This window comes from Perissodus microlepis, chromosome 10, assembly GCF_051167445.1.
Source record: "Perissodus microlepis isolate ML-2025 ecotype Zambia chromosome 10, ASM5116744v1, whole genome shotgun sequence".
Classification (NCBI taxonomy): domain Eukaryota; kingdom Metazoa; phylum Chordata; class Actinopteri; order Cichliformes; family Cichlidae; genus Perissodus; species Perissodus microlepis.
In genome coordinates, this window is record NC_140470.1 from 16,996,039 (window position 1) to 17,009,518 (window position 13,480).

At 37.7% G+C, this 13,480-nt stretch overlaps 1 protein-coding gene across 3 annotated transcripts; it reads right to left on the reverse strand.

The window, feature by feature from the left end:
* Positions 1-757: 757 nt before the first annotated feature.
* On the reverse strand, positions 758-13,097 carry LOC146379162 (UDP-glucuronosyltransferase 2A2-like). Of its 3 annotated transcripts, XM_084942511.1 has the most exons (5): positions 13,004-13,097; positions 11,986-12,070; positions 6,972-7,270; positions 5,537-6,250; positions 758-4,889 (listed from the first exon to the last, which is right to left on the reverse strand). In XM_084942511.1, exons 3-5 carry the CDS (start codon positions 7,263-7,265, stop codon positions 4,305-4,307), a joined length of 1,593 nt encoding a protein of 530 aa, XP_084798637.1. In that variant the 5' UTR covers positions 7,266-7,270; positions 11,986-12,070; positions 13,004-13,097; the 3' UTR covers positions 758-4,304. The 3 variants fall into 3 exon arrangements, with proteins under 3 accessions (XP_084798637.1, XP_084798639.1, XP_084798636.1); XM_084942513.1 differs by lacking the exons at positions 11,986-12,070; positions 13,004-13,097 and adding an exon at positions 7,468-11,436; XM_084942510.1 differs by lacking the exons at positions 11,986-12,070; positions 13,004-13,097 and having other exon boundaries at positions 6,972-11,437.
* Positions 13,098-13,480: the final 383 nt, after the last annotated feature.

Consider the following 13,480-nt stretch of genomic DNA (forward strand, 5'->3'; position numbering starts at 1 on the left):
TATACCACCCTGCCTGTATCCCCATGTCATTAAAATACTGAAGAAACAATTGCATAAATTCCTTGTCTTTACTTCTTGATTACACAGTAGGTTAGGGGGCTCCGTTTTTCTGTATTTCTATTTGGCTAGTGAGTAAATGCAACTTGACACAGGCCTTAATTTGTGTTTTGTTTTGTTTTTCATTTGATCAGAAAAAGTGGAAATCCCCTCTATCCCTTTATATGACAGTTTCATTGGGTAGATCTGTGATTATTTCTTTCTTTTCTCTCATACCTCAGCTGACTTTGAGTTACGTCAATTACTCGTTGATGTAACTCACTGAAATAATCAGTTGTGGTACAACCTTATCTATTTGGCTAATATGTTACAACTCTCAGAAAGCTGTGGTCATAATTGCTGATTATTTCAAGGCATCTGTTTTTGAACTGTTTAGGTAACAGTAATGGTTTTAATTAACGCTGTCAGCGTTAATCTCGTTAAACGAGATAACGAGACGAGAGATTAACGCTGACAGCACTAGTTTTAATACACACTATTTTCTAAAATTATGGATTTTTTCCATCATCAGCTTTTTAGGGGGTTTTCTGCACTGGTATTGATTTTAAATAAGAGGATAATGTAAGTTGAATTGATAAATAAAAAGAATAACAAACAGTACATACCAGCTCTCCAGGTCTTTCATAAAAATTGTGTCACCGGTTGCCGGGGAAAGCCGTGTGAATTAGTTAGGACCCAGGAAGCGGCAGCTCTGGTGCAAGTGAGTTTATTAAGCAGCAGTGGATACAACAGGGATGACGCAGGTGAAACATGAAACTAAGAAAATCTAAACTGGAAAACAAACAGAACTAAACAGAAACCGAGATGCAGGGAGGTACGGGGAAATACACAGAAAGACGGACAGAGAGACGCAGACAAACCAGCAACGAGGACGAGGTAACACACACTATGGCTGTGTCCCAATTCAGGGTCTGCACGCTTGAAGTACGCATTTTAAGTGCGATTACGTCACCGCCACTGTCCCAATTCGAAGTGTACTTCAAATGCATACTCCAAATGCGCCGTCGAGTTCCCCAAATATCAAGCGTGGTCCCATATATCCCACAATTCATAGCGCGGTGGTGGGTGTGGATAATTTTGCCGCAAAATATGGCAGAAGGGAGCGGCCGAAGAGTGAACTGTCAAAAGTAAATACTGAATATGATGTCACTTATTTATGTGCGAATGTTTAATAATGAAGAACATTAAAACATTACTGTTGGCCACATGTCGGCAAAGTTGTGTGACATTAGTGATGTTTGTACTTGCAGCGTTAACTTGGTTTTAAAGCCTCTACTTCAAAATATATATATAGTTGACCTTAATCTTACAGAGAATGTGATGATTTTATGGATAATTAAAGTCAGTCATATATCCACAAACACAACAAGCTGAAAGTCAGTGATGCTGCTCGGTTTGCAGTCCTGAATATCACGGCACAAGCAGGATTCACTGCACTGTTAATGTTAGCTATGTTATATTGCTGCCTCTGTTCGGTGGTGTCGAGCCAAACGGACTTTAACGTGTGTTTGAACGAGCTGACGGTTCACTCGTTAAGCTGAAAGAAAGATGCTTTAATCACAGGAGTCACACATGTGTCCACTGTACCATCTGGGAACTCTTCTTGTTTAGCACTCGTAATAACACAAACACTAAATCCTCCTTCTCTTGTGCTGTTTTGTAGCAGTGTGTACACCTGAGACTGTCACCTGTCTGTCTGTCCTGCACTCTCTCTCTTTTTCTTTCTCTCTGATTGTGTAATAAAAGTATGAACATGTATTTATAAGTTACACTTGTGTTTGAATCCTGCAGCTTATCACACATTTGATTTCCATGTGTGACAACTGCAAGTGTCCAGAGTGAGGACAGACTGAGGGACCCACTGCTGCACATCATCTGTGAGGCTTTGCACCCCTGATGATCCACCAGGACAAAGGAGGAGGAAGAGCCAGCAGCAGCTGACAGATGGAGAGAATAGACAGACTGTTCCCTGTTTGTGAAGGACTGCTAGAAAAGTTTAAAATAACTAATTGTCTGTCCTGAATCAGTCTTATAAGGTAATGTTCAAATCGTTTTATCATTCCAGTGTTTTCAGTGTGGGAGAAAGTACTCAGGGCCTTCAAGTTACACACTGTGAAAGGCAGCAACAAGTTTAATATTCAGAAACCTAAAGTATGTATCAGCAGCAGAATGGACCTAAAATAAATGTTTGTTTCAGTTCTATGAAGCTTTGAGTATTTCGGATTAGTAGTACTGCTGTGTTTGTTGCATCATATTGCTGTAATTGTTTATATACTTTATATATTCTGAGGTAAGTTGATCTATAGTGTTACATCATATTCTATAAGGATGTTATGTGTTTGTATACTTTCTGCCCAGTTTGACTCATTTAGCAGAAGTCAGCCTGTTTAAGGCTCTGATATCTATTCTGTATGACTTAAAGCAGTTATGACATGGTCTGATTTTCTCACCCAATAAAGGAATATTTCATATATCAGTCTACTCTTTATTCTATCAGAAACAGTTATCACAGCTCGTACATTTGCTTTTTACACATGTATGTAAGCATTGAGCCAAATGTCATAATGCCAACATATTAAACGAACAAGATTTGTCTCTAATATATATTACATCTGTATATACACTGTCAAAGATACTTGTCTTTGTTCAAGCTCACTGCTGTAATATATCCTGTAATATGTATATATATCATAATAATCTGCCAATACATATAATATTGGCCATATTATATTTACATTACCACAGTGAGATGATTTTAGTCTCATAAACAACATTAGCTAATTGTTATTTACTAACTAATCTTGAAATGACTGTTCAGTACAGGAATGAAGCCCAACAATCATGTTTTACAGTCCCGTGGTTTCAGCCTCAGATACTCAACTAATCAAAGTGATGTCATGACAAAAATGAATGACCAACAAAACATTTTTTCTCCTTCATTTCTGTCAAACAAAGCTGAATATCACGTTTCTCGCGGTTAGTATCATGGTTGCTAGGCAACCTGAACAGCGCGACGGAGGCTAGACCGTCCCATTTCACAATCCTCTCACTTCCGCACTTCTTGTAATTATAGTACGCACCGTACGTAGTGCGCGTACTTCAAGCGTGCAGACCCTGAAATACACACACCAGGAATCAAGGGATGGGAAACAGGAGGGGAACACACCTGGAAGACATCACAGCTGACGAGGCAGGGGAAACTTAAACAGAACACACTGACATAAGACAGAGACCTTCAAAGTAAAACAGGAAACACATACGCGTCATGACATAGACTCAGAGACGCGGACTAAACACAGAGACCTACTACACTAAGGGGATACACAAGCAGGGAAGACACCAAACAGAGGGAACACAACTAAACCCTAGGAAACCCAAAACAACAATCATAATACAAAAACTATCAAAAGTAAAAGTACACAACCAAAAACACTGGGTCACCGACCCAGGACCATGACAAATTGGCTTTTAAGGCATCCTGGCAGAATGAGTTACATGTGTTCTTGGTTTGTAATCAACTTGCCAGTTCTCACAATTTGATGTAATACAGGATTCCTAAAGGAAACAATAAACTGTCTTTGATACTTAGACAACAAGTTACACAGAGGTGTTACATTACTTGCATTCATATCAAGTAGCTTAAATTATTTCATATTTTCAGGACTCGCAGGGCATCGTGTTCAGATCTTTTAATTGTTCCCAGAATAACATCCCAGTGTGCTGAAGAGCTTTCAGTTATTGTGATCCTGTTCTTTGGAACAACCTGCCTGCAGACATGAGATCAATTACATATGTTTTAATGCCGTCTTCCTCCATGTAGAGGAAATGAGATTTGTGTTATATAAATAAAATTGTCATTGTTATTATCATTACCAAAGACATTGCCAGACATTATTTTTAGTAAAAACACTAAAACTATTTTTTAAATGTTAAAATTTTTTTTATTTATAGAGCACTGTATGAGAAAAGAACAAAATAAAATGTGATTTGGTCAGTGTCTAACAGTCAGAGACTGATATTTTGGCATTAAAAATCACAGGATCTTGATTTTTAATGTATCACTAAATCTATATTTAATCACCAAATGTATATTTGACAATTCACTTAGTAAAAAAACAACTGTCAAGTCATTTGTACCATATAAAAATTTGAGATAAGAATGGCTATATATATATGTTTTTCTATAAAAACAGTGCTTTACATAACTCACTGTAGACTACAGTATTTCTAAACAAATATGGCCTTAATTAGCTTTGTTTAGTTTTTGCTTTTCTTCTTCTCCGGCAGCACAGAAATCTAACAAGAGCCAAAATAGAATAGAGCAGCACAGTGACCACAGACAGCAATATGAACAGTACATCTAAAGAGTAGTAAGAGTACCAGGGCATCTTATAAGCCTCTGTACGCAGGTGACGAGCCCCTTTGTGGCGCATCACATATTCTACCCAGAAGACGGCCTTCTCCATGGCTGTTATTGGCTGATTTCTGTGCAAACGTGACATTCGTTGAATGTTCTGCCTGTAGCTCTCTTGATGGAGCAGTTGCTGAAGGACTTGCTCAAAATTGTGGCCATTAACATCAGACAGGTGGATGATCTTTCCAGCTCCCCTCTCCTGCAGTCGCAGAAGGTTGTCATACTGGTCGAAGAACAAGGGTATGCCGAGCACAGGGACCCCATAGTAAATGGCCTCCTGGACACCATTAGTTCCTCCATGAGCTACAAAGACTTTGGTCTGTGTATGACCCAGAAGATCTTTCTGTGGCATCCAGTCGACCATTAAAGTGTTGTTTCCCAGTGTAGAGGGACGGTCTCCTTTGTGCCTCCATATCACCTGGTTAGAAAACAAAAAAATAAAGACCATTAGTATGTAAGTACCCCTGAAACAGACAGTAACGATAAAAGCTTTTGTTTCTGGAAAGAACTTACTGACTTGTGAGTAGTCTTCGTGTGGTTTTCCTGTTTTATTTTTAAAGTATTGCTTTACATGTCATTTCCACTCCTTTGTTTGTCTGCCCTCTCTGCACAGTTCACCTGCTGGACTTGTCCTTAGTTGTTTTTTTAGACTTTGTGCTTATTTGGATTTACCCTTAAATGAACTCTCCTACTTACTTCATATACTCTTCAACTGCCATGTTTTTTCAGTTGTTCCTCCCTTTTTGTTATTAAAAATGTTTAAGTTCAACAAACCTTTGGTTCTTTCTCCCTACCTCTCAGTCTAAAGGCTTTCTGTCTATCTTAAATTATAAAGATTTACACTACCTCTGGGTCAGACAGAAAGACAGCTGAAATTGTTATATGATTAGAATTGTTTCATTATTCTGCTTCAGTTAGGCAGTTATTTGTAACGCTATTAAGTACCTACAACTTTCAGATTATAAATTGTATTTACAATAATTTAGCTGATTGAAAATTAATGCAACACCTATAATGAACGTAACGTATCAGCTTTAAAATTGTAAATTATAGGGGCTCTCTCACCTTCTGAGGCATCTTGGCAAACACGCTGGCGATTTCATCTGTAATCTCTTTGGGCAAAGCATCAACTAAGGTTCCCAGAGTCATGATGATCACTCCATGCTGCCCAGCACTCTGAATAAACTCCTCCAGCTCTGCTGGCAGAGGCTGAGCTGGTTTGCACTGAAATCCTCCTATATAGACAACATTTGGCATAGTGGGGCGAGGGAAGTCGAACACAAAATCTGACCTGAACAGCCAAATGTCTGCTTCCTGAAGAAGTGAGATGATGTCACATCCACCCTCAATATACTTATCACACATCTCATCATAGACTGGGCCCACCAAGAATTTCTGCTGGAACAGCGTAATGCCATGGAATAATATGTTTTTCATCCTCTGGATGAAATTCATTTTGTCTGTTAAGCCGGATCCTAGCACCGGGATGTAAGAGAGGGGTGAAGGTGCTAACACAAAGTGGCCTTCTCCACTGGTGATCCAGCGTACGTTGAGCACTAAGGGAAGCTTGAGATATTTGGCTAGAATGACCCCTGGGGCCATGGCTGGATCAGTTAGAACCAGATCATACTGGGAATCTCTTAATCTTTTGACCATATTTTGATCATTCAAAATATGTTTGGCCATCTCAGATATCAGCACGTGAGCCTTATGAATCATAGAAAGGAAATCCTTGGTGAGTTTGAGGAAAGTCAGCAGTGAAGCCCCTTCTCTCTGTGCCTAAAAATAGTTAGAAAAAAACGTGTTATTCAAAAATAAATACATCCATCCATTTTCTGACACTTATTCAGGTCTGGGGCAGCGGTCTAAACAGAAAATCCACTGACATCCTTCTCCCCAACCACCTCATCCAGCAGCAAAGAGATACAGGGTCCAGTCAAATGGTCATTTTCCATTATGGAGGTTCCTAAGTGAAGTCACACAAAGTATCTGCAGGGCAGCCATAGTAAGGGAGGGTGCTTCAGCACTTTTATTTATTATCTCCTTTACCATAAAACTCACTGAATTGAGGTAATATTGTTCCTCAGTTCTGATATTTATCACTCACCATTCATAAAACTATAAACACAACTGTGGTGCAGATCATGTAGATGTTTATTTACAGTGCGTTTTGCATATTATGCTATTCACACAAAGAATTTTCCACTCCTTCCTTCCCTCACTTGTGAACAAGATCCCAACATACTTTAACTTCTCCTCTTAGGCCAGCAACTTGTTCATGGAGTTAGCACATGCAACATTCCCTAACCTGAAGGTGCAGCGAAGCAACCCTCTCACCCACTGGGGAAAACTAAAAAGTGGAGGCACTGAGCAGGAAATACAAATCTTGGGGGGAATTCAAAGCTCTTGGGACCAGACTGCTAAAGCTTCCACCTTTGACCGCTGCCCGACTCACAATGCATCACACCTAAATAAATACATTAAATCCATAGTCACATACCCTCATATGCTCTTGAAGGTACACCTCGAAGAACTCGTCTACATCTTCACCCAAATCAATTGTAATGGATGTGTAAATATCAGACTTCTCAGGGATATACAAGGTGTTTGAGGCCCTGATCACAGTGAGGCTGTGTCCCCTGGCATGAAGTTCTTCTAGAAGGATCTTCATATTGATCCAGTGGCTGCCATCTACAGGGAAAACTAGGACGTTTCCTCCATTGCAATGTTGTGTTAATGAAATGAGGCAAACAGTGAGTATAACAAACAACCCCCACCCACGATGTGAAGCCATGGTTCCTATAATGTCAGAAGGAGAAAGGGTCATATCAGTCAACGTACCACGTATAAGATATATATGACAAGTAAAGGTTAAAAAGTTTGACTAAATATATATACAGTACAATTCAAGATTATTTTATACATTTGTAAACAGTAGAAACTTTCAACAACTGTCAACAGGAGAAGGAAAATGTGTCTGAAATGAACTTACTCACAGTAAAAAGAGGCAACAGTAGTCCTGCTTGCCCAGGGACTACCAATGCATCAGACGGAATCCTTACATATGGGTTCAAACTCCAGTGTTATACAAGAGCAGTTCTTTCTCTGGTAAATTAGTTACCTGTGACACGTGACACGTCACTTTTTTTATTTAATTTAGTGTTATCAGACAACTGATAATGTTTCACTGTGAGTAGCTTTGTGACTGTTGCTTTTACATAAGTACAATGCTTATAGCAGACTAATGTGTCAAAAAAGACAAACTGACAAACTGATAAAACAATCAAAGCTGCCTCCTATTGATCATTTGTCACAAGATCTTTTAAATATGTTAATATTTATAAGAAAATACATGCCCAGTAATCACTCTGAAGGACTATTTTATGTGTCTTACATGACTGTCCACGGAGCTGTGCCTGTAGATTGCAGTAAAGTTAGTAAACTTTGAAATTGTAGGGCGTCAGCTACAGGTCCTTAATGGCTGCTCATTACATCCAAAGAAGGGGGGGAAGCGCTTTAAAATTATACTTCATAATAGCTGCACCGATCATGGCTTTGTGTAAGCTAATCATTAGTGCCTCTACGATTTGCAGATAGATTTTCAAGACAGAGTGCAAACTTGTGAGTTAATTTTCATAATACCGTTTCACTTGGTGAACCCACTCTTGCTGCTTTGGTTTTACATGCCAGAGAAAAACAACCATCTCAATTTCCTCAGGAAGGAAAAAAATGCAGTTATTATTGATGTCTCTGCTGGGTCCTAACACCTGCCGCTTTCTAGTCCCTTTTGGATTTCATTCAGGACGTATACAGAATAAAAATGATGCTTGGCAGGTGAACAGTGAGAGTGGTTTGTCATATGTAAGATATTTTAAATGTAGTTTAAAACAATGAAAGTTTAACAGACTCAGTGAGAAGATTTATTTTGGATTTTTTTTTTTAAATTATGTTGAGATAATTGTTTGAGAGACATATGTGCTCATGAGGTTTAAAACATTAGCAAGCTGACTGATTGCAACAGAATTACTTTGAAATTCAAGGGAATTTAAGACATCCCTGGCACTGGTCCATATTAGCAGGCAAGATGACACACAGCATGAACATCTCTAAATGCTTCTTAAAAAAACTATTTGTTTAATGTGTTTGCTCTTTATAGAAACACTATCACCAGTAATTTAACTGCAGTTTTTGCCTGCCTCCTCAAGTTGCAGTGTATAACAATTACTTTGTAAAATCCAGCTGCTACACTTCTACAGTGAAACTGTAACGTTTAAACAGAATGAAACCTACCAGAGCTTAACTTTAGTCCGGTTATCTGTATTGCACATTCATGTCTGGCATTTGTAAGAAAGTAAATTCACTGACAATTACTGGAACTTATTGTGAGTTGCGGTGATTTTAAATCTGGATAGATTATCTGTTTAAACCTACTGCTTTAACCCTGTTAACCCTTTCTGCCTGAACGGGTATTATGGTTTATCAGCCACTAACACTGACACGTGACGACTCCTCCCATACTGCTTACTTCTTCTCTGTATTTTCTTCCTGGTTTTGTGTAAAACACATAAGGAGTGGTAGAGGTCTAGAGGTGCCACACCTGTACAGGGTTTGGTGTGCCGGTCTTTTTTCTTTCTTTTCTCACCAGCAACAGGAGATCATTTAGTTTCAGGGTTTTAAATGCCTTGTTTACCTTTTTTATGCATACACATTGACATACTTGCATTTAGGGCTGCCACGATTAGTCGACTAGTCACGATTACGTCGACTATCAAAATCGTCGACGACTAATTTAATAGTCGACACGTCGTTTGAAGATTTGTAAGATCCCAAAAGACGCAGGAATAAGTAGTAGGATTTAAGAGTGTAATAACGGACTGAAACAGAAGATGGCAGCACTGCATGTACAAGGATGCCAGCTGCCGTTAAACGCTGAAGAAGAAGAAGCTGTGTCCCAGAATTCATAGCGCGGCCCTGCTCAGTTTCCAACAATGGCGGCAGCTAGTTAGTTTTAATGTTACTCTTATTATTCTTCTGGGTCACAAAATAAACATTTAACATATTTTCAGGTGAGAATGTAGCTGTGTAAACCTCAAATATCTGCTCAGTTTATCAAGACACCACATATTTTCAAAAGCGCTCCGACGTTTTCGGAGACGTCTGTTACCCACTAGCTCGTTAGCTAGCCGGGAGCAAGGCTCACTAGAGCCGTGAGAACACCGGACTCCCGGCAAATCGTTTTCAAACCCACCGCCGTCTTTCGCTACTCAGGTTAAATATATATAAGTCACTTACATAAGTTAAAATGTTATTGTTTGGCTTTTTTCAGTATTTTATTTGTTCCTGAGTAAATCGGTTTGGCTGAGATTAAAGTTATAGTTTTTACACAGCTGAATAAACGTTAAGCAGACAACTGATTATCAGAAGTGTGAGATGCTCGAGAATTTACTCCGGTGTCCTGTTATATTTTAGATAGCAAGGAGTTTATTAAACTTCACCGAAACAATCTGCAAACTTCATTAAACTTTAATAAACTATCATCTTGTCTTTATTTTTAGTTAGCACAAACCTTAAACACTAAAAGTTGTAAGCTAATGATAGTTATATAAGAGCAGATGCGTGCTGGTGCAATAAGCTGTACGTTTTACGTCCAATGGATGATGATCTGATTAGTCGACTAATCGCAAAAATAATCGGTGACTAGTCGACTATCAAAATAATCGTTTGTGGCAGCCCTACTTGCATTAATGATATAGTCATTTTAAATTTCTCAAATAAAATGTTGGTTGCTTCAGTTCAAAGTGATCTAATTGTTTAAGATGTTACAGATACTAAAAATGACTGCAGAAAATGGGAAATTAAAGTTTCCAAAGAATTATAAACTAAAGAATAAGGACGATTTTGAGAAGCGCTATGATGTTAAAAAGGATCACCACTGAAACCGTAACTTTATTAAACAGGAGAAAAAAGGGGTTTCATAGATAATATTGTGCAGGAGGTAGTGTATTTTCTCAAAATACTGTAGCAGATACATTGTAGCATATTCTAAAAAAAAAATTACCCTATTTTTCGGTTTTTTATTCAAATTTGAAATCTATTTCTTTGTATTTATTGATAAGATTTGTGACTTTATAGTGTTTTGGCTTACACGTTTGCCTAACAATCAAATGACTCATGTTTCCAGGATGAGACACAAATCCCCTTTTGGGTTGTACCAGGAAGAGCATCAACTGACATATCGCTCAGTACAGAATTTTCCTGTGTTGAAAAGTACCTTTTTGTCCATCAACAACCTGTCTATAACAGGATAGATTGAATTTTCAGGTCACCCCTGTAGTCTGTGAATGTTCTTTCTGGCAGGCCCTCCCCAACATAACTCTCCTGATACAGAGCTGTTCAGCTGTCCTGCTGTCCAGCTGCATTTCCTAGCTTTGGGCACAGGCCTGCTACTTCTCTTTGGATTTTTCCTGTTTCTTGCCCCAAGACTCAATGATGGGACCTCTTTTATTTTCATTTTAATAGAAAAAGCAATATTAGTTAAATTTCCTTTCTATTTGCGTAAACGCTTAACATCTGCTATACTTTGCAGTTGTCTCAAACAGCATTCTCTTATTTTGCACCTTATTTTGAAACTACAGAGCACACTATAGCTAAATGCTTTTTTCTCCATGGGAGAGTCCAGAGGTCTCATTAAGACTTCTGTAAGTGAAGAGTGCAATAAGTTGGATGTTTGTTAGGCTAACTCTGATTTGTTTTATTTGGTTTTATTAGTTTTGATGTTGAATAAAGATTTAATAAATTAATAAAAATGTAAAAAAAACTTCCAGTAGAGTGTTTACATGAGTATAAGTCATTCAATATAATTTTAAAAGGCATTCCTGATCAAATATGATGGATAGCTATACATAGACCCTTATAAAGATTATTAGATTTTTTTGTCAATGGTTTAAAATGTCAAGATTTTACTTAGCAATTTTCTTAAGAAGTGGGTCCAATTGACTTTTCTTTGTTTTTTATATATATTTTTGTAGCAAAAAAAAAGTATCACGTTCTTAAGAAAATGTATTTTTATATGTATTTGTAACTTTTTAAATTACTGTTTTGTATTTTAATGAAAATACAAGGTAATACAAGATTTTTTTTTTCTCATTTTAAAATGGGTCTCATTTAGCTTTGTTTACTTGTTTTTCTTTCTTACTTTTCTACAAAACAGAAATTTGAAAATAACAAAAATAGAGAGGAGCAGAGCAGTGACTGCAGACAGCATTAGGAGCATTACATCTAAACACTAGTAAGAGTACCAGGGCATCTTATAAGCCTCTGCACGCAAGTGATGAGCTCCTTTGTGATGCATCACAAATTCTACCCAGAAGACCAGGGCCGTGCAGAGACGTTTAAAGGGGCGGGTGCTCAAAGTTAAAAAGGGGCACATTGAACCAGGCTGAATAACAACAACACACATTCATCAAGAATCTAATATGGGCAAAAAGGCAAAGCAAACGTAGCCGATGTTTTACCTGATGGTTACAATGTTGCTGTTGAGGGGTTTCTGCTGCTCCTGCTGCTGATAGTGCTGGAGGGCAGGGCTGTGTTGATGTGAGACTGTAGACATTAAAAAGTCCATAAGAGAGATGGTAGCTGATTAAACAAGTATCATGAGATAATAACAAAATGCAAAGATTGGTGACAGTGCTTGGAACCATAAGGCAACAAAAACTGTGAGAAATAATTTAGGCTCTGCCTGTGAATCACTCTTTGCTTCTCTTCTTCCTTCCATCCCATCATTTCATATATCACTCTCCACTTGCTGTCTATCTGAGAACAAGGCACAACTTGCTATTGCAATAAACTATAATTTAATTATCCACACCTAACAACTCTTGCACTTAATCTATAATAAAATGATGAGAGAAAAATGTTATTATTTATTATTAGAGCTACAATAATAAAGCAATGAGGAGGGGGAAGTAATAAATATGAAATAATGTCATTATGATGATTCCATTTGTTTCACTATCCACTCAGTGCAGAGGGAAAGCTTATTACATTTTTAAACTGTAGAGATACAATGATTTTACTGCTGTAAAATCCAAATTTTGTCTTATTTAAAATATAAATCTAATATAATCTGCTTCTTAATGTATGTTCTATAAAATACAGCGTGTTTTTTAATTAATTATAATTATAATAATGCATAATTATGTGGACATGCATATAAGATCGTTTTTTAGTGAAATATAATCCCTCCATAAAGGCAGGAAAAGCCCTGTAACTTACTTTAAAACTAAATATGTTCCCTAAAACGGTGACAGAGCTACAGACCCATGACATCCTTACACAGGTAGCCAGCAGCTATGACCAGCACTACTTGTGCAGTTAATAAAATTACAGGTAATGTTTGTCGCGCTGTTGCACACACGGCACGCTCATTTGTTTCAGTTCGTCAGTTGCCACAAGACAACTTACCAACGTGTACATAATAAGTTAATACTCCTGTGTGCTATACACTACAGTGTACGCTGTACACCTACTTACTGGTTTTGTCGCATCAGTCTCTGTCTCTGAGTTAATTTGTGTTTCGCCTACAGCTCCGGACCGTAAAAAATGCGCGTGCTCTTTGTGAGCTCGTTCCCGGCTCGTAACCAGCGCGTTCTGCCGTCAAGGGCGATCATTGGTTAAATGTGATCATGTGACTGATGCAAGCCAGATCCTTTTATTTATTTTTTTTAATGAACTTTATTTAGAACAATAACAATGACAATCTCAAAGAGACAAGCGACATATTAAATCAATCAGAACAGAATCACATCTCCTGTACACCACAATGAAATCGACAATAACTGAAAGTAAACATACATACATACATACACACATATATACACATACATATATATATACATATATATGCATATACACATGCATACATACACATCCATATACACACATCTACATAATAATAATATAAAAGATGAATAACCAATACAAAAATAAATAACAATAAAAAAAGAATGA

Bases quoted from the DNA above. Each gene is read 5' to 3' on its own strand.
- LOC146379162 (XM_084942510.1), bottom strand. From the start codon at position 7,298: ATGACCCTTTCTCCTTCTGACATTATAGGAACCATGGCTTCACATCGT. The intron at 6,251-6,971 runs GTATGTGACTAT...AACTATTTTTAG, and splicing joins ACCTTCAAGAGCATATGAGG to GCACAGAGAGAAGGGGCTTC. The intron at 4,890-5,536 runs GTGAGAGAGCCC...TTTTCTAACCAG, and splicing joins TTGCCAAGATGCCTCAGAAG to GTGATATGGAGGCACAAAGG.